Source organism: Labrus bergylta, chromosome 1 (assembly GCF_963930695.1).
Source record: "Labrus bergylta chromosome 1, fLabBer1.1, whole genome shotgun sequence".
NCBI classification, from domain to species: Eukaryota; Metazoa; Chordata; class Actinopteri; order Labriformes; family Labridae; genus Labrus; species Labrus bergylta.
In genome coordinates this window covers 7,970,830-7,993,518 of record NC_089195.1, presented here as the reverse complement: position 1 = coordinate 7,993,518, position 22,689 = coordinate 7,970,830, and the positions used below count along the sequence as shown (strand labels likewise).

General features: G+C 42.7%; 2 protein-coding genes across 6 annotated transcripts; both read left to right on the top strand.

Moving 5' to 3' along the window:
- The first annotated feature begins 249 nt into the window (after positions 1–249).
- On the top strand, positions 250–14,663 carry zfyve27 (zinc finger, FYVE domain containing 27). 5 transcript variants are annotated; one of them, XM_020635890.3, is made up of 14 exons: positions 250–601; positions 4,030–4,267; positions 4,395–4,465; positions 4,563–4,749; positions 6,284–6,379; positions 6,520–6,632; positions 6,736–6,854; positions 8,057–8,128; positions 8,824–8,844; positions 9,040–9,060; positions 11,442–11,583; positions 11,734–11,780; positions 11,885–11,966; positions 12,948–14,663. In XM_020635890.3, exons 2-14 carry the CDS (start codon positions 4,032–4,034, stop codon positions 13,016–13,018), a joined length of 1,278 nt encoding a protein of 425 aa, XP_020491546.2. In that variant the 5' UTR covers positions 250–601; positions 4,030–4,031; the 3' UTR covers positions 13,019–14,663. The 5 variants fall into 5 exon arrangements, with proteins under 5 accessions (XP_020491546.2, XP_029133575.2, XP_065808905.1 ...); XM_029277742.2 differs by lacking the exon at positions 8,824–8,844; XM_065952833.1 differs by lacking the exon at positions 9,040–9,060.
- A 1,621-nt stretch (positions 14,664–16,284) lies between these two features.
- Positions 16,285–20,327, top strand: golga7ba (golgin A7 family, member Ba). The gene is made up of 5 exons (XM_020635919.2): positions 16,285–16,429; positions 17,609–17,734; positions 18,624–18,776; positions 18,855–18,956; positions 19,068–20,327. Exons 1-5 carry the CDS (start codon positions 16,418–16,420, stop codon positions 19,149–19,151), a joined length of 477 nt encoding a protein of 158 aa, XP_020491575.1. The 5' UTR covers positions 16,285–16,417; the 3' UTR covers positions 19,152–20,327.
- The last annotated feature ends 2,362 nt before the right edge of the window (positions 20,328–22,689 follow it).

Below are 22,689 nucleotides of genomic sequence, written 5' to 3'. Positions count from 1 at the left end.
TAAAAATAAAAAAATGTTTGTGTGTGTGTGTGTGTGTGTGTGTGTGTGTGTGTAATTGAAGTCACATCCTGGCCTACATTATCTTTGTCTGAGTTCATCTCTTTAATCCCCACTAAACACTGAAAGAAGCTTAAACGACGTGGTTTATCAAAGTGCACACACAGTCAATATGATGATAGCACTCCGCAGCTGAGAAATCATTTGACTCTGTGATCGACTGTGTGAGACGGAATCCTGTTTCTCTGCTATCCATTACGCGGCCTGGATTAAAGGAGGAAGTGGACGTCCTAGGAGTAACACGGAGCTAACGAAGCTAACAGAGACAACAACCCGTCCTCAAACAAACACAACTGCTTTTTCCGTCGTGGTTTCTCTTCAGACAGCTTGCCTCTTATATAAAACAGCTCGTCTTTAACACGTTTGTGCCCACGGAGGAGGGCAGGCTGCTGTCATGTGTAGCAGGCCGGTTGCATTAGGAGGATCTTGCTTCCTCCAGGCGGATGAAGTCGGTGAGACTCGCTAGTTGCGCCTGAGTGAGCTCCTCTCCTCTCAGCGCCTTTGCTGCTTCACAAGTCGGCTGTTGTGGTTCAGACAACTCGGGGTAAGTGTCCCTCTTACTATATAGAGATAGTTAGGCTGAGATATCATGTTGCTACAGTGTCAAGTTAACTTTCCTGTTTGACAGCTTCTCACAGGCCAATGAAATATAAGCACTCATTTTAGGAGATGCTGCTGTTTTTTTTGCGGCTGGTTAAGGTTGTTAAGAGTTTAATTTGACACGATTATGCAAGTGAGTATATTCAGCTATGAAGTGTAGTCAAAATGAACTCCTATGAAGTTATGATTACTTATGTTGAACATCACGACCTCAAGTACAAATACAAGCGAAAGTAAATGTTTCCGTATGTGCAAAACTACAAACTAAAGTAGCTCTTTTGAGACTTATTTTGTATTAGTATGGTCACTAATTAATGATCATCTTAAACTGTTTAAAGCTATTGCACCCCACTGATAGAGATCAATCTTGCCTCTGCAAAGATAGTATTGCTAAACATGTTTTCCTGCATATCTTTTCTTCAAGCTTTGAAGAGTTTTGTGCTTGTGTTGGGTGTGGCAGACTTTTGCTTTCTTCAACTTTTATAATGTTAAATCCTAATTCAATTCAGCCCACTGTGGGCCGCTCCGTTACTCTGACATCTCTCCCTTAGTGCATGTCCATAGGATCCTGTTTGTGTGCATGTCTGTATATACTTCAGCCTATGTGTGTGTTGCATGACTACAGAGTGTAAAAACTGAAATTCAATAATAATAAGAACTCAATAAAAAGTCAATCTTAATCTTTACTGCATGAGTAACTACACCTAACTGTGATGTTATGGTGTACAATTCTACAATTCACTTAGCAGACGCTTTTATCCAAAGCGACGTACATCAGAGAGTAAGTACAACACAAGCAAGGATCTAGAAAAAAGGGAACAATATCAGTATGGAGGAGCCCGTTTTGTCGCTGTTTTGTAAGCGAGCAGCAGAGTTTTAAATTTGATGCGAGTAGTAACTGGGAGCCAGTGTAAGGAGATGAACAGCGGAGTGACATGTGCTCTTTTAGGAAGGTTGAAGACCAGTCGTACTGCTGCATTTTGTATCATTTGCAGAGGTTTGATAGTGCATGTAGGAAGACCTGCCAGTAGAGAGTTGCAATAATCAATGCGTGATATCTCAAGAGCCTGTACCAGGAGCTGTGTAGCGTGTTCTGACAGGTAAGGTCTGATCTTCCTGATGTTGTACAGGGCAAATCAACATAACCGGGCAATCGAGGCTACTTGAACCTTAAAAGTTCGCTGGTCATCAATCATGACACCCAGGTTCCGGGCAGACTTTGTGGGCATGAGTTTGGTTCTTCCAAGCTGGATATTGATCTGTGGTTGCATAGAGGGACTGGCTGGGATGACAAGGAGCTCAGTCTTTGAAATATTGAGTTGAAGGTGCCGTTCATTCATCCATTTAGAGATATCAGCAAGGCATGATGAGATTCTTGCAGAGACTGTAACATCGACTGGCGGGAATGACAGGAAGAGCTGGGTATCGTCAGCATAGCAGTGGTATGAGAAGCCATGAGAGCGGATTATTGAACCAAGTGAGCTTGTGTATATGGAGAAGAGAAGGGGACCAAGCACTGAACCTTGAGGTACCCCTGTGGATAAGCTGTGCGCTTTGGACACTTCTCCCTTCCACGACACTCTAAAGGATCGCCCAGAGAGATAGGACACGAACCAGCAGAGGGCAGATCGTGAGATGCCAAGTTCAGAGAGCGTGGATAGGAGGATTTGATGGTTGACTGTGTCAAAGGCAGCAGACAGGTCTAGCAGTAATAGAACTGATGACTGACCCGCAGCTCTGGCAGCTCGTAGCGATTCTGTTACTGACAGTAGTGCAGTTTCAGTAGAGTGGCCCAGCTTAAAGCTTGACTGATTTGGGTCAAACAGATCGTTTCTGGACAGGAACTCAGAGACTTGCTTAAAGACTGTGCGCTCAAGTATTTTTGACAGAAAGGGCAGAAGAGAAAACGATCTGTAGTTTTCAACCTGGGCTGGGTCTAGTGTGGGTTTTTTGAGCAGACGGGTGACCCGAGCTTGCTTGAATACGTTGGGGAACACACCCGTTGACAGAGAGGAGTTGATGATATGCTTAAGTGCAGCATTAAGCGGAGAGGAAATAGTCTGCAGGAGGCTTGATGGTATTGGATCCAGAGGACAGGTGGTGGGCCGAGAGTCTAGCACAAGCTTAGAGACTTCATCCTCAGTCAGAGAGGAGAACGAGTCGAGTGAGGCACTTTTGGTTGGTGCCTTTGGGCTGAGTTGGTCAGGCTCAGAAAACTGGTTACTGATGGTTGCAACCTTTTCAGTAAAATACGAGGCTAACATGTCTGGTGTGAACAGATCGGAGGGTGGAGGAGGTGGTGGTTGAAGCAGTGAGTTAAAAGCAGAAAACATTTTTTCTTGTATCTGTGGCATTGCATACCTTCTTCTGATAATATGTTGTCTTGGCCGTTTTCAGGCTGGAGGAGAATGAGACAAGTCTTTGCTTATAGTCATTGAGGTCAGCGGACTGTTTGGATTTTTGTCATTTTCTCTCTGCTGACCTCAGCCCTGCTCTTTGCTCTCTTATCACTTCCGAGAGCCATGGACTAGGGTGGGTTTTGCAAGCGGGTTTGGACACCAGAGGGCAGAGCTTGTTCAGAGATGAGGCTAGTGTGGAGCAGAGTGTGTCTGTAGCCTCGTCTGTAGAGAGTGCGGTAAAGACCTTGTGGGCAGGCATGGCAGCCATTACCTCGTTAGACAGCTGAGCTGGCTTGAGCTATCGCATGTTTTGGTGGTATGACACCATTTGTGGTACACCGCCTGGAGTGATGACAATATGACATGCAACAAATTAACGAATGTACAATTTTTGGTTTTAACATAACCTATACATTTCTGGTGTCTGGTATTTTCTTTCACAATACCTATCTTTGTAACACTTTGTACTCTTGAATCTTAAAATTTCCAAATTGCCAAAGTGCTTCTTCTCATCACAAGGTGTTGGTGGACCAAATGTCCCTCTCTCTTTTCCTCTCCTCAGTTGTGCGATAGCTAACCTAACAGTCTGCACCATAATGAAACTAATTGATCCCAGAGTAGCTAAAGGCCAGCTAGGGCTTTATCTTAATTGTCAAATGGTTTAAATGCACGCCACATGGACCCAGGGCTGCATCTGATAGCTCATGTGAATGCATGTTGCATGTACTTTGAACACTTTATTATTAATTGTGAGTCAATAATGTTTTTTTTATTATGTATGTTAATGTTTATGATGATAAAAATGAAATGTGATTGACTGAAAGGTCTCTGCCTCTCTGAACTAAGAGTCTGGTGTCAGTGGCAGGGTTTCTCAGGTTTATCTCTTCAGGTGTGTTTGACATCAACATGTCAGGGATCTTTTGCTTTTTCACCATTTCAATCCAGCCTGTTTCCTTTTCCTCTGCCTGTACAGGAATGGCGATGCACAACACCGGAGTGTCCCAGGACCCCTCACAGGGTGCAGGGGAAGGAGCCGAGCTGGTGCACAGATTATCCAAAGAGACCCCTGGGTCTCCAGACGCCTCTGAGCTTGGGAGCCCGCGGTGTACACAACACTTTGATCTCCTCAACATGGTTGTGTCCTATAAGAGAATGGCCCTGTTTCTAGAACCGGTCACAGATGCAGTGGAGCTGATGCGCTTCCTGCTCGGGTGTGTATGTGTGTTTGTGTGTGGCTTGTTTGAGCATCATATGACATCTTTGTTTTGTCTATGAATAGAAAGGCCTACTCCGTTTCTATATAATATTTATTGCCATCTTCTTTTATTCATCCCTCAGATGGAAGATGCCTGTGTGCTCTCTGCTGTCCTGTGTATTCCTCAATGTCTTCTTCTGCACTGTGACTGAAGGTAACATGAGGCTCTAGGCCTTCATATTGACTTTTGTTTGGGCGGTTTAATTGAATAATTTATTAACCTGATGCTGTGTCTGCCTCTCTTCTATCAGTGGGTTGGTTTACACTGGGTGTGTTGGCGCTGTCGGTGCCTGCGGCCCTGGGTTACCTGCAGGACAGGTGTGGGGGCCGAGCCTCAGAAGCTGAGCTGCAGAAGAAACATTTTCATGCAGTGCAGCGCAGAGACCTGCAGACGGTGCACCTCACCAAACAGGAGGCCATGCTGGAAGTCAAAGACCTGTAAGACTGGGCTCACTAGGGCTGGGTGATATCTAAAAATCTGATCCTGATCTTTTTTTTTTACTCGATTAATCAAAGTCAATATTTGTCATCATTCAATTTAATTTGATAATGCTGCCAGGTTGAGGAGTATCCTGATAATGACGGAGCGTTAAGGAAATGGAATGGTTCTCGAGTTGAACTTTAGAACCTGGTTTGTTTACATGTTCTGTAGTTGTCCATCAGAAACTTTTGAACCAGTCTTTTTTTAAAGACATAATGTTTGCACCTTTGCACCGGTCTCTCAAACCAAACCTTCCTCAGTGCATCACTTCTCCTCATCCCCCACCCCTCTCCCAGTGTTCTGACTGAGGGCAGCCGTTTGTGGGACTGATATCCATTCTGATATGCAGCCCAATGATCATTCTGTTCTCATTTCTTGAAATATTATATTTAAGTATTTTAGATCAGACTAAGTTTTTCCTTCAGTTTGAGAAAAAAAATAAAACTGGTACGAAAAATGTCAGCGAAAACCTTTATCAATACAATATTATACAATATTATACAATTTCCTGAAATCAAAAGTCATGTCCTGAGGTCATGCAGTAGTCCAACCCCCCCCCCCCCCCCCCAAAAAAAAATGTGTTTACGACTACGATGAACCAAAAATATCACAAGAAAATTATTACTTTTAAGAAGCTGCAGCTGAGCAGTGTTTGATATTTTCTCTTGAGATTTTAATTAAAAAATAAATAAATTGATGAAACAAATACATGTCTGTAGTGGCTTGATCTTGCCAATCAGAACGTTTGAGCCGCTGTGGGACGTAGAGCCTACCGTACCTTAATTGACACGTCGTCTTCCGTGTTGCATGGCAATAACTCAAGTCAACTAATCCGTGCTTGCCACACTCAAACGGGTTTAATCTGAATCGTCCAGTAACAACTTATCTTCTGGTCGTCTTCATACAACTTGAACGCAAAACTAAAGCCAGGCTAAATGTTCAATTCATGTTACACTACTCACGTTAGGCTGCTCCCCTGTCAGTGTTTACCCCTTCCTCTAATTGTACCTTTTCCAACACCAAAGGCAGTATGCCACCTACTGTGACTACAAGGAATTACCACAGAGAGCACACATACTGTATATATAGAACACACAAATGGCTCTAACAATGTCAATAGTTTATTGACTATATCATTATTTGTGTGTGGATAGCACTTTGGTGTCACTTCACTTTGTGCTGTTTTTCATCCCAAGTCACCTAATTAACATTCACACACATTCACCGTTTCTCACCAAAACACAAAACATTGTGTTTCCTTGAGGTTTACACTGCAGCAGTGTCTGTATTCACAGACTCCAAAGGATCCAGTTTAAACTTTCTTATTTTCTTTGTAAATTACCATTAGAAAACCTGCCATCATACAATTATTATCTAATGAACAATGATTAGGTCTAACTTGAAACTGGAACTGCTTCATGTGTGGGTTGAAGTGTGTCTTTGTTCTCACTCTTGTTTGTGATTGTGGGTGTGTTTCTTTTTCCTCGTCAGGTTGAAGCACCTGGACGACATGTTGTCATCTGCCTGTCTGTCAGCTGAGGCAATTTACAAGGTCCTGTACTGGGATAATCACACCAAGTCATCAAGGTCTGCTCCTACACAACACACAATATCACCGAGTGTACTACTCAGCATATACCAACCAAGTTCTTTATTCCATGTATACTATACTAGGATGTATCGCACAACATCAAGCTCATCCTGACACTTGTACTACCTCCCTTTAGGTTTTATGGCGGGGTGTTAATCCTGGTGTGTCTGCTGTACGCCGCTCCAGTGGGCTGGCTACTCGCCGGGCTCAACAGCACCATCTTCCTGTGGAACAGAGACTTCTGCAGAGGTTAGTCCATCCCATCCCAAAGGAGCACATATTCAAAAGCACACACATATTTATATACATGAAGTTATAAAGCAGAATTATGTGTTTTGTCCTGTGCCTCCAGTTTTGATGGACCTTCGGAAGCTCACCCACATGGGACAGACCGTGGCCTTGGAGGGGACGGCGGAGGACCAGGAACTGTGCAACTTACTGGACAGGACGCCCACACCAACAAGTCTGGAGGTGAGAGGAAGGAGCGGGGTGGAGAAAAGTGCATGTGTGTGACTACTGAGGGATTGAATCGATTTTACTTCAGTAATGGCTGTAAGCATCTTATTAGTTTCTGCCATGCTCTGGATGTATTGTTCCAGTCATCATGAGGCAAACCCATGCACAGTTTAGACCATCCAACTGTGGAGCCGGTTGTTCTATTTGGAGTTGAATCTCTCACTGTGGCGTGGATGAGATCAGAGTAATGAGATCGGAGATCAGAGTAATCAGAGTACATTTCCCTGAAGCCTCTGGCTAATCACAAGCTAACTGCAAAGTAAAAAGTCATGAAGGTGATCAAGGTTAAAGAACATTTTTGATCATCCTATGATATAGAAAAAAGGGGGTAGTTATACGCACATCACGGAGGTGCAGTGCAAAAGCAGCAGACTGAGGAAGAAGATATGTGGTCTTACAGTTGATCAAATGGCATAAAAGGGCCGGAGTAGTTCAGTCTGCAGGGACTTGGGTTGGGAACTGGAGGGTCAGGGGTTCAAGTCCCAATGCGAACCAAAAGTATGGAAGCTGGTCTGGTAGCTGGAGAGGTGCCAGGTCACTTCACGACTACTGTTGAGGTGTCCTTGAGCAAGGCACAGAAACCCCAACAACTCTGGTGCGCTCCCTGTGTAGCAGCCCCACTCTGACATCTCTCCACTAATGCATGTCCACAGGTCCTGTTTGTGCATGTGTGTGTTTTTATGTCCTATGTGTGTGAGAAGCATGTCTCTCAATAACAGAGGGTAGACCCAGAATTTCCCTCAGGGATAAAAAAAAAAATGTAAATGTTTTTATTCCATCAAAATCTCAACATTTCAACCAGAGCTCTTCTTTCAGGTGTTTCTTTTTTCCTACCATCCTATCATATCCCGTTAAATTTACAATCGCAGATGAATCACCTTCACTTACATTCAGTGAATAACCACACTGAGTGTCGAGAAGCTACCTTAATGGAACTTTTTAGCCTGCTATTAATATGTTTAAGATCCTGTAAAAGTGTTTAAGATTTAAAATCTTAAACAGGTTCAGGACAAAGCAAAGAGATCGAACTTATCACTTTGTCCAAGATGTCGCCAAAATCAACCCAAAAAGAAAGTTTCTAACGCGGGCTAAAATTTGTGTGTGTGTGTGTGTGTGTGTGTGTGTGTGTGTGTGTGTGTCTGTCTGTCTGATGACAGGACCTGTCTCCTGGCAGTGTGGAGGAAGCTGAGGAGGCGGAGCCTGATGATGAATTTAAAGATGCTATTGAGGTAAATACTCCTCTAACTTTGATTCAGGGGGTAATACAGGTGGTTTTCTTAAATGCCCCTGTCAGTGTGGTGTTGTAGTTCTTATTTTTTTGTCTATTTCTATCTCTTCAGAATAATATATAAGATGATGGATTAACAGACACCGGGGAGCCTGATAACTGTCACACAGTTAAAATCTAGATTCTGGGGCACCGGTAGTCTAGTGAGCCCACCCCATGTGTGGAGGTTCTCCAAGCGGGGCGGTCTACGTGGAGGGCGTGATGCCGCTTATATCACGCGACTAGTGACTGACTGGTGTTTTTCATCGTGCATGTAATCAAGCTGCTCTTTACTCTTTTCTGCTAACAAATATGAACTTTACCTCTCATTCCCTGAATTCATCCACTTATAAGAAGCATTGATATAAAAGCAAAACTTTCATCATAGCGTTGAACAGTGTTCGTCTGCCATTACCCCGTCCCGCCTCCTGAGTCCCTGTCTCCCGAGGCCCCGCCTCCAGGAATGCTTTTTCTAAAAGTTTTCTGAAGTGCATGTTTGAAAAGAGTTTGTGTGCTGCATGAGAGGGGGTTTAAAAATGTTCTGCAGCCTCTCTTAAATAAATGTGGCAGGAAGAAACTTTACATCTTTGAATGACGTTTCTTAAAACCATCTTATATGTTACCTCCTCTTTTTTCTCTGCTGCCCTCTGAACTCAGGAGCATTCATTGTCCCTGCAGGTGAGTGCCCCCCCCCCCCCCCACCTGCCTGTGTGGAACAACCTGACCCATGAATGATGACTTGATGTGTTATAACCTGTTGACCTCGTAGTGTACTTCTCGCTGTGCCCTGTGAAGCATGGTTGGGGTACTCTCCTGTGTTCACTCTCACATTGTGTAACTTTGTTCTCGTGTGTTGTTCTGCCTCCTGGTTAGGAAACCCCTCTGGTCTTAGTGGTAAGTGGATTTCATCCATCCATCCATCCATCATTCCCTCCATCCAGTCACGTGTTTGTTCATTTGGCACGAGTTATGTTGCAGTGATAAATCCCATCACACAGGGTGCTTATTCATGTGGAGTCTGCATCACTGCCATTGTTCATGAGACAGACTGAATATCAGCTTTTCTTTCTTCAAGCCGTTTCATGGACAAAAAGCTGCAAACGTTCATATCAAATGACAACCCATGACACATACAACGTGCTGCTAAATGACCTTTATACTAGAATCTCTGTCAGTTTACTGGTGTCTAATATTGCTGCTGTGTTTTCTTCACGTTCTGCTTTTCAACACACAGCGAGCAGAAACAAGTTCTCCTGCTCCCTGTTTGTTAAGGGTGGGAGATTCTCTAACACATGGAAGAAAATATATTTTCTTTCCTATGATGTCTTCTCACTCTTTGGTTCTTCATCTTATAATGTTGTTGCTGATAAATATATGGAGATAAAGAGGTCAAAACAAAGGCTATTATATCTTTTTAAAGTCAGCTTACATGGTTATAACGGTGAAAATAGTTTATTTCTTTAGAGGCTTTGGTGTCGTTTTGTTTGGTAGATAAAACCTCATTTCCTACATAGTTTTGGATGTTATGTAAAATGTTAGTAAAAACAGAATGTGATGATTTTTAAAACATTGAAGCCCTTTAGTTGATTTTGTTTTTTTGAAGCACAAAAAAAACGTATCAAATGTTGAAACTAAGAAGTTTTATTGTTTTGTGACAGTTAAAGTCGTGACAGTGACAACAAAAGACCAAAAAAGTTTTGAAAACCATTAAAAAAAACCACCCAGTGGAACTCCTCACAGTTAATGGTTTTACCTGGAAACAGCTGAGTAGCATGATGGGGTAAAAAAAAAAGAGCGTCGGGAGAGGCCGAGTCTTTCTGAAGTAAAGATGGGGAGGGGTTCTCCACTCTGGCTGCGTTCACACTGCATGCCTTCATGCTCTATTCAGATTATTTTTTTTGCTCAGATGGATTTGTTTGTTTGTCTGTTCACATTGCTTTTTTAAATGTGGCCTGTATCAGACTCCTGTGTGAACTGGTCATGATCCTGAAATGCCCCACACGTGCAAAAGAACATCCACAAACATGTCCCACACAGCACACTGTGGAGATCTGACTCGTATCTGATTTGGAGCCACACATGAAGGTGTCCCAAATCACTTTGGCTGCCTCACACTGCAGACAGAAGTGACCTGAATCTGTTGGGTTTTTTTTTGCTCCTATGTGATTCAGATCTGTTACAGGCCACATTTAAAAAGTGATGTGGGGGCGCCAGTAGCCAAGTGGTCCGTGTGAGCGTGCCTCATGTACAGAGGCTGTAGTCCTCCAAGCGGGCGGCCCAGGTTCAGATCCGACCTTTGGCTCTTTTCCTGCATCAGCCAAAAAAACCAAATCTGATCAGAGCATTAAGGCTTGTTGTCTTAGTGAAAGACATTAATGGTTAATTATGCAACAATTTCAGCCCGTCTTTAATGTACAGTTGTAAATATAAAGGGGGTTTCATCATCTCTAGTACATGATATTATTAAAAGATTCAGAACATCTGAAGAGATCTCTGTACGCTGGACTATATAAACAGGTTTTGGAGAAACAAATGCTGCCAAATAGACAACTAGGGAAGGCCTAGCTTATGTCATCAAGACAACGCTAAACCGCACTCTGGACGTTTCACACCAGCATGGTCTGGATGATAAACTGGCCTTCCTGCAGACCTGACCTGTCACCCAGTGGAAATGTTTGGAGCATTAAGAAGCTTACAACACGACAACGGAGACCCTGAACTGTTGAACAGCTGAAATCCTACATTGAGCAAGAATGGTGGTGAAAACATTTCACTTTCAGAATGACAGAAAATAGTCTCGTCAGTTCACAGAACACTTAACATGATTCAACAGAGTGGTAAACATGACCCTGTCCCAACTTCATATTTTCCAAAAACAATACATGTCTCAGTTTCAACATTCGATGTGTTGTCTTTGTGCGATTTTTAATTAAATCTGGGGTTTCCACATATTTGTAAATCATCATTTTCTGTTTTTTTTTTACAACATCCCAACTATTAGAGGGGGTTGTAGATGAAGTGCAGCTGCATGTTTTTCTCTCTCTTACAGTGTTTTTTATCATGCTGAATGAATGTGCCAAAAGTCTATTTGTCCAACTGGCTGAACTCATCACAATGACTTTGACCCGGTTCAGCTCTCCTGCTGGGTTTGGCTCTGGTTCTTGGCCGTGTTTTTTATACTCTGTAAGACCAGCTCATCTTACTGTATCTTACACTGTACCTCACAAACTTTTTCTTTGTCTCCCTCTCTTTACCTGCCTCTCTCTCTCTCTCAGGAGGATGATGAAGGGCCCCTCGGTGCACCCGAATATGACACCATCTCTGAAAATGGTCTCTTGAGCCGCAACGAGCCGATACGCGCCAAGGTCTCCAAACTGACCGAGAAACTGCGTAAACGCTACCCCACCACCAGCGCAGGTCGGTGTGCTCTGACTCATCCACCACTTACATTTCCTCTCCTTAACTGTCGTTCTAAAAAGAGAATCTCTGTGAGTAAGCCTCATGTTTGAGCTCTGAGCGGATGCAGTTCATATAAAGCTATCTCTCTTTCTGTCGTCTTCTCCAAAGGCAACTGTTCGAACTGTAATGCCGTCTTCTCCGTGCTGAAGAAAAGGGTGAGACTAAAAAACTTGTGATATATTTAGGCATTACATCATCATTGTATTCTCTCAGTGTAAGCTTGGCACATGCTTCACTGCCATGTGTGTGTGTCTTTCAGAGGAGCTGCAGTAACTGTGGCAACAGCTTCTGCTCTCGATGCTGCTCCTTCAAGGTGCTGAGGTCTTGCATGGGAGCAACAGGTAAACAAGGATGATAAAAATACTTTTACTAGAAATATTGTTTAAGATAGTTCAATATTTCACACTGTGATATCCTAACTCTGCTGCTCTTGGGGTGCACTCACATTGGGCAATCAATACTGTGTCTGAGCGAGTTTGAGCCCCAAAGTCCAGTTCCTTTATCTAGTGCGAGTGCTCCGTACACTTCCTTGGCCCTGGCACTGTTGAAAGAGGTGCGCTTCACCACGGTACCGTTTCTCATGCACGAGCACAAGCACGGGTTCACAACGTGAACATGAAGTATAATCGATCCCAGCCTTCCATTAACGAGAAATTCCGGGGCCGAATTCACAAAGCTTCCTAAGTAGAGTTGCTACTAGTGACACAATTTAGGCCACACAGAAAATTATTAGAATCCGGACATTTTTTCAAGAATTTTCCCTCAAAGTGAGACTAGATCCTTGTAAAGACAACAGTTATTCACAAAGCATCTTAGCCCTGAAGAGAGCTCCTGAGGTGTAAAACTGTTAGGAGTAGTGAGGAGGACATTTAACCGGCTTAAGAGTTTCTCAAGCTGAGGAGAAAATGGAGATGTCCTTCAAAAACTACTTGAAGAATATGTTTTGAATACGGGCCCCGGAGTCTAATTGTTGTATCTGACCAAAATGACTGAAAAAAGGCCACAAAGTGCAGTAATATTCTCTGTGTTGTTCTCCAATGTTCAGACACAGACTCGACTGCATGTCCGCTTTTTACTTCTTTTTTTTTTGGGAATCCCCCTGTCTCGTAAACTAAGTACGCTTCCTTATCACGTAGAGCCATGCTTGAGTTGTATTACGACCGTATGTACAAATGTGAGAGCAGGCCAGTAGGGGAATGGAGAGAGGATGGGGGGCAATCCTGGTTCAGCACAGTACGGGTCAACTTTGCCAAGTGTGAGTGCGCTCCTTGCTTTAACTTAGAGTCGTGATCTAACTCTCTTATTGTTTGTTTGTTCTTCAGCTCCAGAGGCCCAGAGAGAGACAGTGTTTGTTTGTGCTGCCTGTAATTCCTCTCTCATCAAGTTGCAGTGAGCTGGCGTGTCTCCAGCTGGAGATGATTCTCTCTTTTCCCCCTGAAGCTTACTCCAAGTCACTGAAACCCTCTCATGCCTTGGTTCTTTTTTAAGCTAAGGCACTTTGACTTCCTGTCAAAATACCTCCTAAGTTGAACTCCAACGCCCCCCACCCACCACCTTGCCTTGACCCGTTTCATCCCTCCTAGGAGCTATATATGTGTATCTTATCAGACTTCTTCTGTAATATGTTAAATATCTCCTCGTTCATCTCTTTAAATGAAGAACTGGACCTAATGACTCAATGCTACTTTCTACAGAGCACAATGGCTCCAAAATCAAAGGACCTTTTTCCTTTTGCTGAGTAGAGGGAAGTGCAAAGCTTGCAGGTTGGAGGCCAGCTTGAGTTGGTGGTGTCAGCTGAGACAAATCATGTTGAAGGCTGTCAATGGTTCTGCTTTCTCATGCTTTGCAACGAGACGAAGCTGATTTCACTTGAATGTTGATTTCTTCAGCCCCGTGTAGCAGATGAACTCTACTGTAATGCTGAGAGGACTTTACATTTGTCAACTGATGGACTGAGCGGAGGACGGCAGTTTGATTTTAGGCTTGTTGTGATGAAAAGATGGATGCACAACCGCAAGAAGATTTTAATTTGTCATTGTCTGATAACCAGAGTTGGTGCAGGCCTGTCAGTCAAACTTGTCCGAACTTTTGCCGCTCTGTTTACTGTCCACCAACTCAGTTATACCTGCAGCTCTTCAGCAATTTCATTCAATTAGTTCTGGGTTTGTCACCATTTTTAGGGATTTTTCGTTCTCATTTAGCTTCAGGTTTTACCTTATGTCTCATTTTGTTCATCACAACCTTGAGTCGGTAAATGTAGGGGCATTTTCTCAGAGCGTCATGTTCAAGAGCACAAAGGAGTTTTTAGAAAGCTCACCTACTTGAGTTTTTGTTTTCTTACCTGGTGTTCCCACCAGCTGGAGGAGCTCACGAGACATAATGGGAACAGATGTGACGTGTTAGAGAAGCTATGATGACTGTATGGCAGTACATGAATAGAGCACAGTGAATCATGTTACATTTTGGATGAGTTGCCCGTGATGGGGTTCTGAAGTGCCGTGAACAACACGTTTTCTAATGGACCATTTTGGTCAAAATCAGTCGGATCAAATTTGTGTTTCATTTCTGTGTCATTTTTCTTGTGACAAGATTTTTTGGAGTGAAATCGCAACCAGTAAAAAAAGTTAAAAAAATCTAACTGCAGGATGTCCCTGGAGCCTGCGCTTATCCTCTCCCTTGATCAACGTCGACCCAACTGGAATAAAATCTGTCGTCAGAGCCTCACACTCCTCCAAGCGGGACTTAGAAGAATTCATGTGGAGGCATTATAATCCAAAATGTGGACCTTGGTGGTAAAGTTGTTTTAATCATGTTTCAGACACTGATGATTGTAACTGTTTGCTTTGCTTTTATTGTAATCATATATAAGCTATGACTATAAAATGTTCTACTATATCTAATATATTTAATTTAAATTCTAGCAAGTGCAAAAACATATGTCACCTAATTCATTCTGTAAATATTGCCCTTATTTTAAGGATGGAAAATGCCATTATGAAATAAACTCTGTGATGGTTTGAGAACCTTTAAGCCAAAAAGTTTTTTTTTGTTTTTTTTTTACTTTTAGGTTTCTCACAACCTCTGCTGGTAAAGTTTAGTTAGTAAGTTTATTTATAAAGCAGCTTTCAAGAACAGATGTCACAAAGTGCTTCACAATAAAGAATTAAACGGAGATATTACAAACAGACAGTCACATTAAATCAAATACAGACAGATTAAACAAAAGCCAGTCTGAACAGATGAGTCTTTATCTGCTTTTTAAAAGTGTCCTCAGAGGTCAAGGCTCTCAGTTCAAGCAGGGGGAAGACTGTTCCAAAATTTAGTTGCGACAACCTCAAAAGCACAGCCTCCTTGGTGTGTTACTTTCAGAAGTATGGAGACAAAGAACACATAATAATAATAATAATATTTAGAAGGTTTTTTTAAGGATTCATTTTGTTGCCTGACTTCGTCCAATTCAAACTGTGTCATCTGAATTTGGGCTTTAATGGACTCGACATGGCAGTCTACAACACACAGTATTAATACACATTCAGCCTTCATCAGTGTTGTTTCACAACAGAGCAGATGGATGTTAAAGGCAAAAACAATATCACTTCTCAGCAGTTTACAATACTCTTCCCTCAGCACAGAGCAGCCTACAGATCAGCTAGCGTCAGGGAGAAAATCAGTGCAGGGCATTAAATGATTTTTTTTTTCGTTAGGCCTATGCAGCTGTGGCTCAGGGGTTGAGTCGGTCTAGGTTCAATCCTAAGCCATATGCTGTTGTGTCCTTGACCAAGTCTCTAACCCGTATTTGCTTCTACTGCTTCATCAGCGTGCGTCTGAATGGATTAGTGAATACTCTTTATTCTCAAGATCTTGAGAAAAAGAAATGTACTTACACATGAAAAGGAGTTGTAGAAAATGTCATCTTAGGGCTTCCATACAAATAGGAAACTTTGCGTTCAATATTTTTAATGGGTCATCATTAAAGCTTTCAGTCACATGACCAGCACGGATGGCTGGAGGGCAAAAAGCTCTCAGGTAGCCTAGCAAAATAATTGGCTCCAACAAATGTCCTATGTAATGTATTCCCAAAAGGTAATGGGATAGAACCAATCACAGGACAGAAGGCGGGGCATAAACATTGAAAATTGGGTTGGAATATTTACAGTCTATGGTTGGATCTTTAGCTTTGACAAAGCTTTTTAATTGGTCAAAAAGTCAAAGGTAAGTCATCTTTATTGACACATTTTTCACATGTGCTGGACATACAGAAAAATCGAAAAAACGTTTCTCTCTGAACTACAGTGAAAGCTAAGTATAAAAAGATTAAAAAATGTAATACATAAGAGTAACACTCCAGATTGCAGGATGACTCATTTGTTTTACAAAAAGAGAAAATACAGTTATTTGATGATGTAAACATACTCAGCTAATGCTTTATTGTAAACACTTTTGAAGATAAAGGCTGATAGATTAACATTTAATACAGTAATGTATTGAATGGAGCCTCTAACTTAGAAAAAAAAAAAAAGGATTTAATCAACAACTGGCTCTTGATTATGAAGCTGTCTCACTGCCATGGCTGTTACTGGTTTCCTTTAGATAATGAAGCACATTTTTGATAGCAGACAAGCTATTATATTCAGGGCAGCGTCCAACAAACGCACCGTGCTCGTCAAAGCCCCGCCCCCTTTCCCTCCCCCAGCCCTCCCCCCCTCCACTCCTCCAATCCGTCCCCGTGTCCCACTAAAGCGATTTCAGCGCATGCAGCCAGGGACTCGTCCCTGCGGCTACGGATGGCAACATGGCGACAGAGGTAAGCTTACCGTGTTTTATTTCCCAGCTTTGTAAAAATAAAAACAACATGTCAAAAAATGTGATTGAACAGGCGCGTGGGCAGTTAACACGGTCAATGAGGGCAACGAGGCTGCACACCGTTCAACTCAATCTGAAACACTCACTGAGGACGACACTGCCCTACATTATCATGCCAGGGTTGTCCGAGGCTGGTCGCTTTTTTTTTTTTCCCTTGTTCTGGCAATTTAAAGGCAAAAACATGCAACGCAATTTTAAAAGTCAGCTGTGCTTCATGGTGACAGAAATTGGGGGAAAACAGGGAAATACTGCTCGATGTTAAGCTGTTTTGGTGAAAGCAGATCTGTTGTTGTCTGTTGAGACGCCCCGTTAATCCGGTGACAGGCCACTGTATGCACACTGACCACACACACACACACACACACACACAAACACACAAACGAACACACACGTAGAGGATTCAGCACCATGGACAGCCGCCCTGACCTTCCTCATTGCGTTTTTGTACCGCCTGCGCTCTCCCATACAAAAACGTAAAGTATTGAGAAGGATATCTGTTTACCCAACATGCACTGTGTTGTAATCAACATGTCCAGCATTACTGTGAGCTGACAAGAGTTTGTGTGGCCTTTATCCATCTGCCTCATCTTGTTCTGCCTGATCGATCTGTTGTAGTGAAATGTTGTCTGTCTACTGAAAGCATTACTTCCCAGCAGGACCAGCAAAGGTGTGTGTGTGTGTGTGTGTGTGTGTGTGTGTGTGTGTGTGTGTGTGTGTGTGTGTGTGTGTGTGTGTGTGTGTGTGTGTGTGTGTGTGTGTGTGTGTGTGTGTGTGTGTGTGTGTGTGTGTGTGTGTGTGTGTGTGTGTGTGTGTGTGTGTGTGTGTGTGTGTGTGTGTGTGTGTGTGTGTGTGTGTGTGTGTGTGTGTGTGTGTGTGTGTGTAGGGGGGGTGATACTATGTCCAATACTGGGCTCTGCTCCAGCTGACAGCAACAGCAGACACTGGACCACACAGTGATTGATCACACCTTATCTGCCTCTCCTCCATCATCCACTACTTTTGAATCAGTCGACGTTTGTACACATTAGGAGTGAAAAGGCGCACTGAGAGGATTTATGAAATGCACACTGAATCAAATTTTGATATGTGTTTTTTTCTGCGTGTGTTTCATCCTCCCCAGTTCCACAATCTGCAGGAGTTGAGGCACAGTGCGTCTCTGGCGAATAAAGTCTTCATCCAGAGAGACTACAGTGAAGGAACCACCTGCAAGTTTCAGACCAAGTTCCCCTCTGAGCTGGAGAGCCGGGTGAGGACGCTGTAGCGTTTGGCTAAACCTGCACGCGAATGTATATGTGTATCATTTTTTTGCAATAACAGAATGTTGTGTGTAAAAAGACAAGCTGCAGCCGCTGGTGTTAAGATATTTAAGGGAGAATGTGTGACTTTCTGAGATAGATGTCGCCCTTAAACACCGGCATGAAACTAAAATAAACTGCTTTTTGGCGACATCCCTGCCATACTAAAAGCCTCTGATCTCATGATCTCTCTCCAACCCCCTCCCCCTCCCCATCGCATGAAGGAGTTATCAGTTAGCATGCTCCATAATTAAGCAACATTAAGCGCAATTTGTCTTTGACTCAAGCTGCAATAACCTGTATCCTGCATTGTTGTGTTAGCAGGCTAATGTTAGCGCTCTTTAGTCAGCTTGTAGCTTACATGACATTTAAATAGGCAGTAGTATGTTGACATTCTTTTCTGGACTAAAACAACTTTTAAATGCGAGGGGAGGAGCCAGCTGCCCCGTCCATGTAAACATGATGTGAACACAGCGCTGACAACAACACAACCAGCGGGACTTGCACTTCTCACTCGTTGACAGTCATGACTCAGAGAGACATTTACAGAGAATATACTTGGTTTCTGCTAGCTTCTTCTAGCAGGTATTAGCGTTGTTTAAGATCTCAGTACAGAACTGATAATAGTAATGACCTTGTGATAAATCTATAAACACAATACGGAGATGTTCCTGCTTGGATTTTGGCCCGTGACTTTTTTTTTTTTGCAGGTCATGTCCCTCTCTTTCTCTTTACAATGTGTCTTGTTTGTGTGTCTGCTGTTTATATCAAATAAATAAAAAAGAGACATTCCTCAACAAATCCTAACTTTGCTTCTCCTGACCTCTGCTGTGTCTCCAGATTGAGCGGACCCTGTTTGAGGACACCGTGAAGACGCTGAACAACTACTACGCAGAGGCTGAGAAGATCGGAGGCCAGTCTTACCTGGAGGGGTGTCTGGCCTGCGCTACAGCATATCTTATCTTCCTCTGCATGGAGACACGCTATGAGAAGGTCAGACCTCTGGTCCTATAATAGACTTCTCTGGTATTCCACAACATTCCTAAGTCTTTATTTGTTTGTGTGTGACAGGTGTTGAAGAAGATAGCAAAGTATATCCAGGAGCAGAATGAGAAGATCTATGCCCCCAGAGGGCTGCTCATCACAGATCCAATAGAGAGGGGAATGCGTGTTGTATCCTTCCTTCATGTTTTTGGCATTACTATAATTAGCGTCCTTTTTTTCTGTGTGATTAACCACACACCACGTCTGCAAATTCTTGGTCCCTAACTTCTTCTCCATCAGATAGAGATCTCCATCTATGAAGACCGGGGCTCCAGTGGCTCCAGCTCAGGGAGCAGCTCCGTGTCCGGCAGCACTGCTCGATGACCGGGTACTTCCTGACCACCAAGTCCGCCTGATCACACACAAACTCTGGAGGAGAACTTAGGACAATAACACAACACCCGTTCCAACACTTCACCCACTCATCCCAAAGCTACGCTCACACAAAGGATTCACTAACTTTATACAATGATAGGCATTTAAATCCTCACGTGCCAACACATGCAAAAAAAAATGTTCCAAGCTTTTTTTCACAACATCCGCTTAAAACACACTTTTGTTGTTTTTCTTGCAAAGCAGTGTGAATGTGCTTAATGTCAGACGCCTCGGTTAAAAGACAAAAAAATGTCACTTTTCTTGTAAACTTTGTGTGATTGTACCTTCCCTCCACCTCGTCACCCCCTTCTTGAAGTTACCAGGGGAGAGAAAGGTGGAGGGATGAGGGAGGTAGGAAGTGTTGGGGCAGGAGAACGGACCACAAACCTCACCAAACCTCATACCTCAGCCTCCACTGCTGCACCATGCTGTCCTCAGCCCGGCTCAGACCACAACAGACCAACAAAGTACCTGGACTGAACTCGTCACCGCCCGCTTCGCACAACAGGCACTGGCTTTCCATTTTTATCTGTTGCTCCTCCCGAGTGTCTAGCTTTTAGGAAATGTAGACTGTATTATAGTAGCACATCAGCCATTTCCCCCTCCCCTGAACACCCATAATCTGTAAGAAGAAACCTCCTCCTGCCTTTTCTGCTGGTTAATATCGTACCATGTTGTAGCAGATGAATGTCATTCAGCCTGTCCATGTATATAATGTAGCAGATCTTTCCTTTTCTTACATTAAGCCACTTGTTTAATTTGTTGGACATTCAAACACGCCAATCGAATCCTCTTGGTTTCAATGAACGAGACCAACTCTTCCTAAATTGTGATTATGCAAAGACATACTGCGCATTGAAAGCAGTTGTTGGTAGACGAAGGACGGGTGTCAAAAAGTCTTCCTGAACCATACCTTTAATGTTTCAAAATGTACCGACCCTTCCTTGTGTTCTGAACAAGCTTCCAAAGAACAACTACTGCCAAACACTGGCCCAGAAACGTCAATGTGTCTCTGATTTTGGTGACATTTTGTGCAGGAATAAACTTTCGTACTGCTTACTGTTAGATACATGTGGCAATGAGGTACATGTTTGACTGGTGTCAAATAAAAACAGTTTCATCACAGCTGTTGAGATCAAATTGTCTTTTAAAATAAACTGTAAATCCACGTAATATATTTATTTATTTTTTAAAATTATTTTATCTGAAAAGGGACAGTGTACATTAATCAACATTCAGACGGATGTAAATGTACCCGAATTGGCCAAAAGGCTAGTTTTCATCTGCAGTCCCTTTGCCAGATGTTATTTGGCATCATAGAATTAAATGTAACATTATGTTCATTAGAAAAGGAACCTAACAAGACAAACAAAACAAATAACAACAACAAGCACAGATATATACAATACAACTTTGGGTAAAAATAACGAATAATCTCCGACATGATGGTGAAGTTACCAAGAGTAGGTGCAGCATCAGTGTTGACATTGTTAGTTCTCGATGAGCCATTTTTTAACACTATATTTAAATGAATGATAGGATTTTGACTCTCAAATGAACTGAGGTATTAAATTCCACTGATGTGATGCTCCGAAGGAAAAGACACCCTGGCCAAATGTGGTGTTCCTGAGTGGCATTTGCAGCCCCTCCTAGCTGCTTATCATCAGCTGCTAACAGAAGGTAGCATGTGTTAATAAGAATGTTAAGTATTTGGCTACAGTTGGGGCTGTTGCCTCACAGCGAGGCGGTTCCTGGTTCAATGCCCGTCTGACAGGACCCTCTCTGTGTGGAGTTTGCATGTTCTCCCTGTGCAAGCGTGGGTTCTCTGTGGGTTCTCCGGCTTCCTCCCACAGTCCAAAGACATGCTCTTTAGGTTAACTGGTGACTCTAAATTTGCCACAGGTGTGAATGTGAGTGTGGTTGGTTGTCTGTCTCGATATATCAGCCCTGTGATTGACTGGCGAACAGTTCAGACAGAGTGTACCCTGCCTCTCGCCTGATGACAGCTGTGTTTGGCTCCAGCCCTGTGACTCCAAACAGGAAAAGCGGTATAGATAATGGAAGGATGGCTACAGTTATGCCAGCAAATCATGACAGTAATCCTGCATGCACTGTTGCACGGCTCTGTAACTGGAAACCAGCTTTTATTAAAGCTGTGCTAACTGACATATTTAAATGAGTTGCTTGTAGTGATACTAAACAGAGGGAAGTTAAAGTTAGTGTTTGATGACTGTACTAATATGGACAATACATCTCTGTCTCCTCCTGTTGTACAAAAGTGAAGCCAAAATACCTGCGATGGACGCTGACATACTGTGCTGGTGGCGTTATTTAGAACCAAAAGATGTGCAGAAGTAAGTAAATCAGCATAATAATAACTATAACAACAGAATCCGGGTTTGAAAATACTTTATTTGATGTGTATTTTATCTTGGAAAAAGTTTGACCTGCCGTGTCAACAGTGGGAGCGCTAATAAATATTTTGGCTTAACTCCCAGGCAGCTATTGTTCCATCCATCTTAGGGCGCACTCACACTTGGCCCAGTTGGCCCGTACCGTGCTGAAGCTCCCCACTGGCCTGCACTCACATTTCTCCAGGCCCAACTGGGTATAAGCACGGTTACCTCTGTACATACAACATCACGTCGTTATACGAAATAGTCACGGTTCATCACAAAGACCTCAGAGTTAGTATGGTTTTATCCAGCTGACTTGCGTCTGCCCAGATTTCAAGTGAAGCGTGTTTAGTAACTATTGGAGCCCTTAAATGAGGTTGCCATCACTGTGCATGGAGAACCAAAATGAAAGCCCTGTCTCGTATAATCAGTAAAGCAGAAGTCAATATGTGTGTTTGCTAATGTTTCCAGAAAACATTTTTTGGTGGATTTAAAGTTATTGTAGTTTAATTCCAGTCCTTGGAAATATTTAGATGAACAACTGTGATATTCTTTCAACATTTTTTCTGCCTTATGTTATCTCCTCTTTAGCATGCCAAGTTGTTAGCCTCAGTGGTTCCCAGAGCCGAATAGTATAGCTAACTAAAATGTGGCATGTATTTCTTATTGTTCTGCAGCTGAATTCTCAAAACTACCAAGTACATAACATTCCTTATGAATACCACAAGCAATACATATCCATGCAAAGGCATCAAATATATAGTCTATCAGAGTTTTGCATAGAACTTCTCTCAGAGTAAGAACCAAACGAGGCCTAAAAATAAAATCAGTAATGGCTATCTGGTTATTGTCACGGCTGTTTTTGACAAATTCCTGTGTGTTATCTTTCATGTTTTTCATTGTTTGGGACTCTCTATTGTCATTTCATTCAATCCAGATTTTTTAACAAATTTCAGAATAATAATCCAAAATTTACACCACATAATTTTCTGAAAAAATAGGCAAAAGGAAATGATCAGCCCTTTTTTAATGTGTATTACTTAATACAACATTAAGACGAGCACGAGTTCAGAACCAAATGAATTGTTTAC

What these genes read in the sequence shown, in the direction of transcription:
- golga7ba (XM_020635919.2), top strand. An exon ending in CCTCTGAGCTGGAGAGCCGG is followed by an intron (nt 17,735 to 18,623) that starts GTGAGGACGCTG and finishes CTGTGTCTCCAG; the next exon opens with ATTGAGCGGACCCTGTTTGA. An exon ending in TAGAGAGGGGAATGCGTGTT is followed by an intron (nt 18,957 to 19,067) that starts GTATCCTTCCTT and finishes CTTCTCCATCAG; the next exon opens with ATAGAGATCTCCATCTATGA.
- zfyve27 (XM_020635890.3), top strand. Translation starts at nt 4,032, where the DNA reads ATGGCGATGCACAACACCGGAGTGTCCCAGGACCCCTCACAGGGTGCA. An exon ending in ATGCTGGAAGTCAAAGACCT is followed by an intron (nt 4,750 to 6,283) that starts GTAAGACTGGGC and finishes TTTCCTCGTCAG; the next exon opens with GTTGAAGCACCTGGACGACA. An exon ending in AGCATTCATTGTCCCTGCAG is followed by an intron (nt 8,845 to 9,039) that starts GTGAGTGCCCCC and finishes CCTCCTGGTTAG; the next exon opens with GAAACCCCTCTGGTCTTAGT.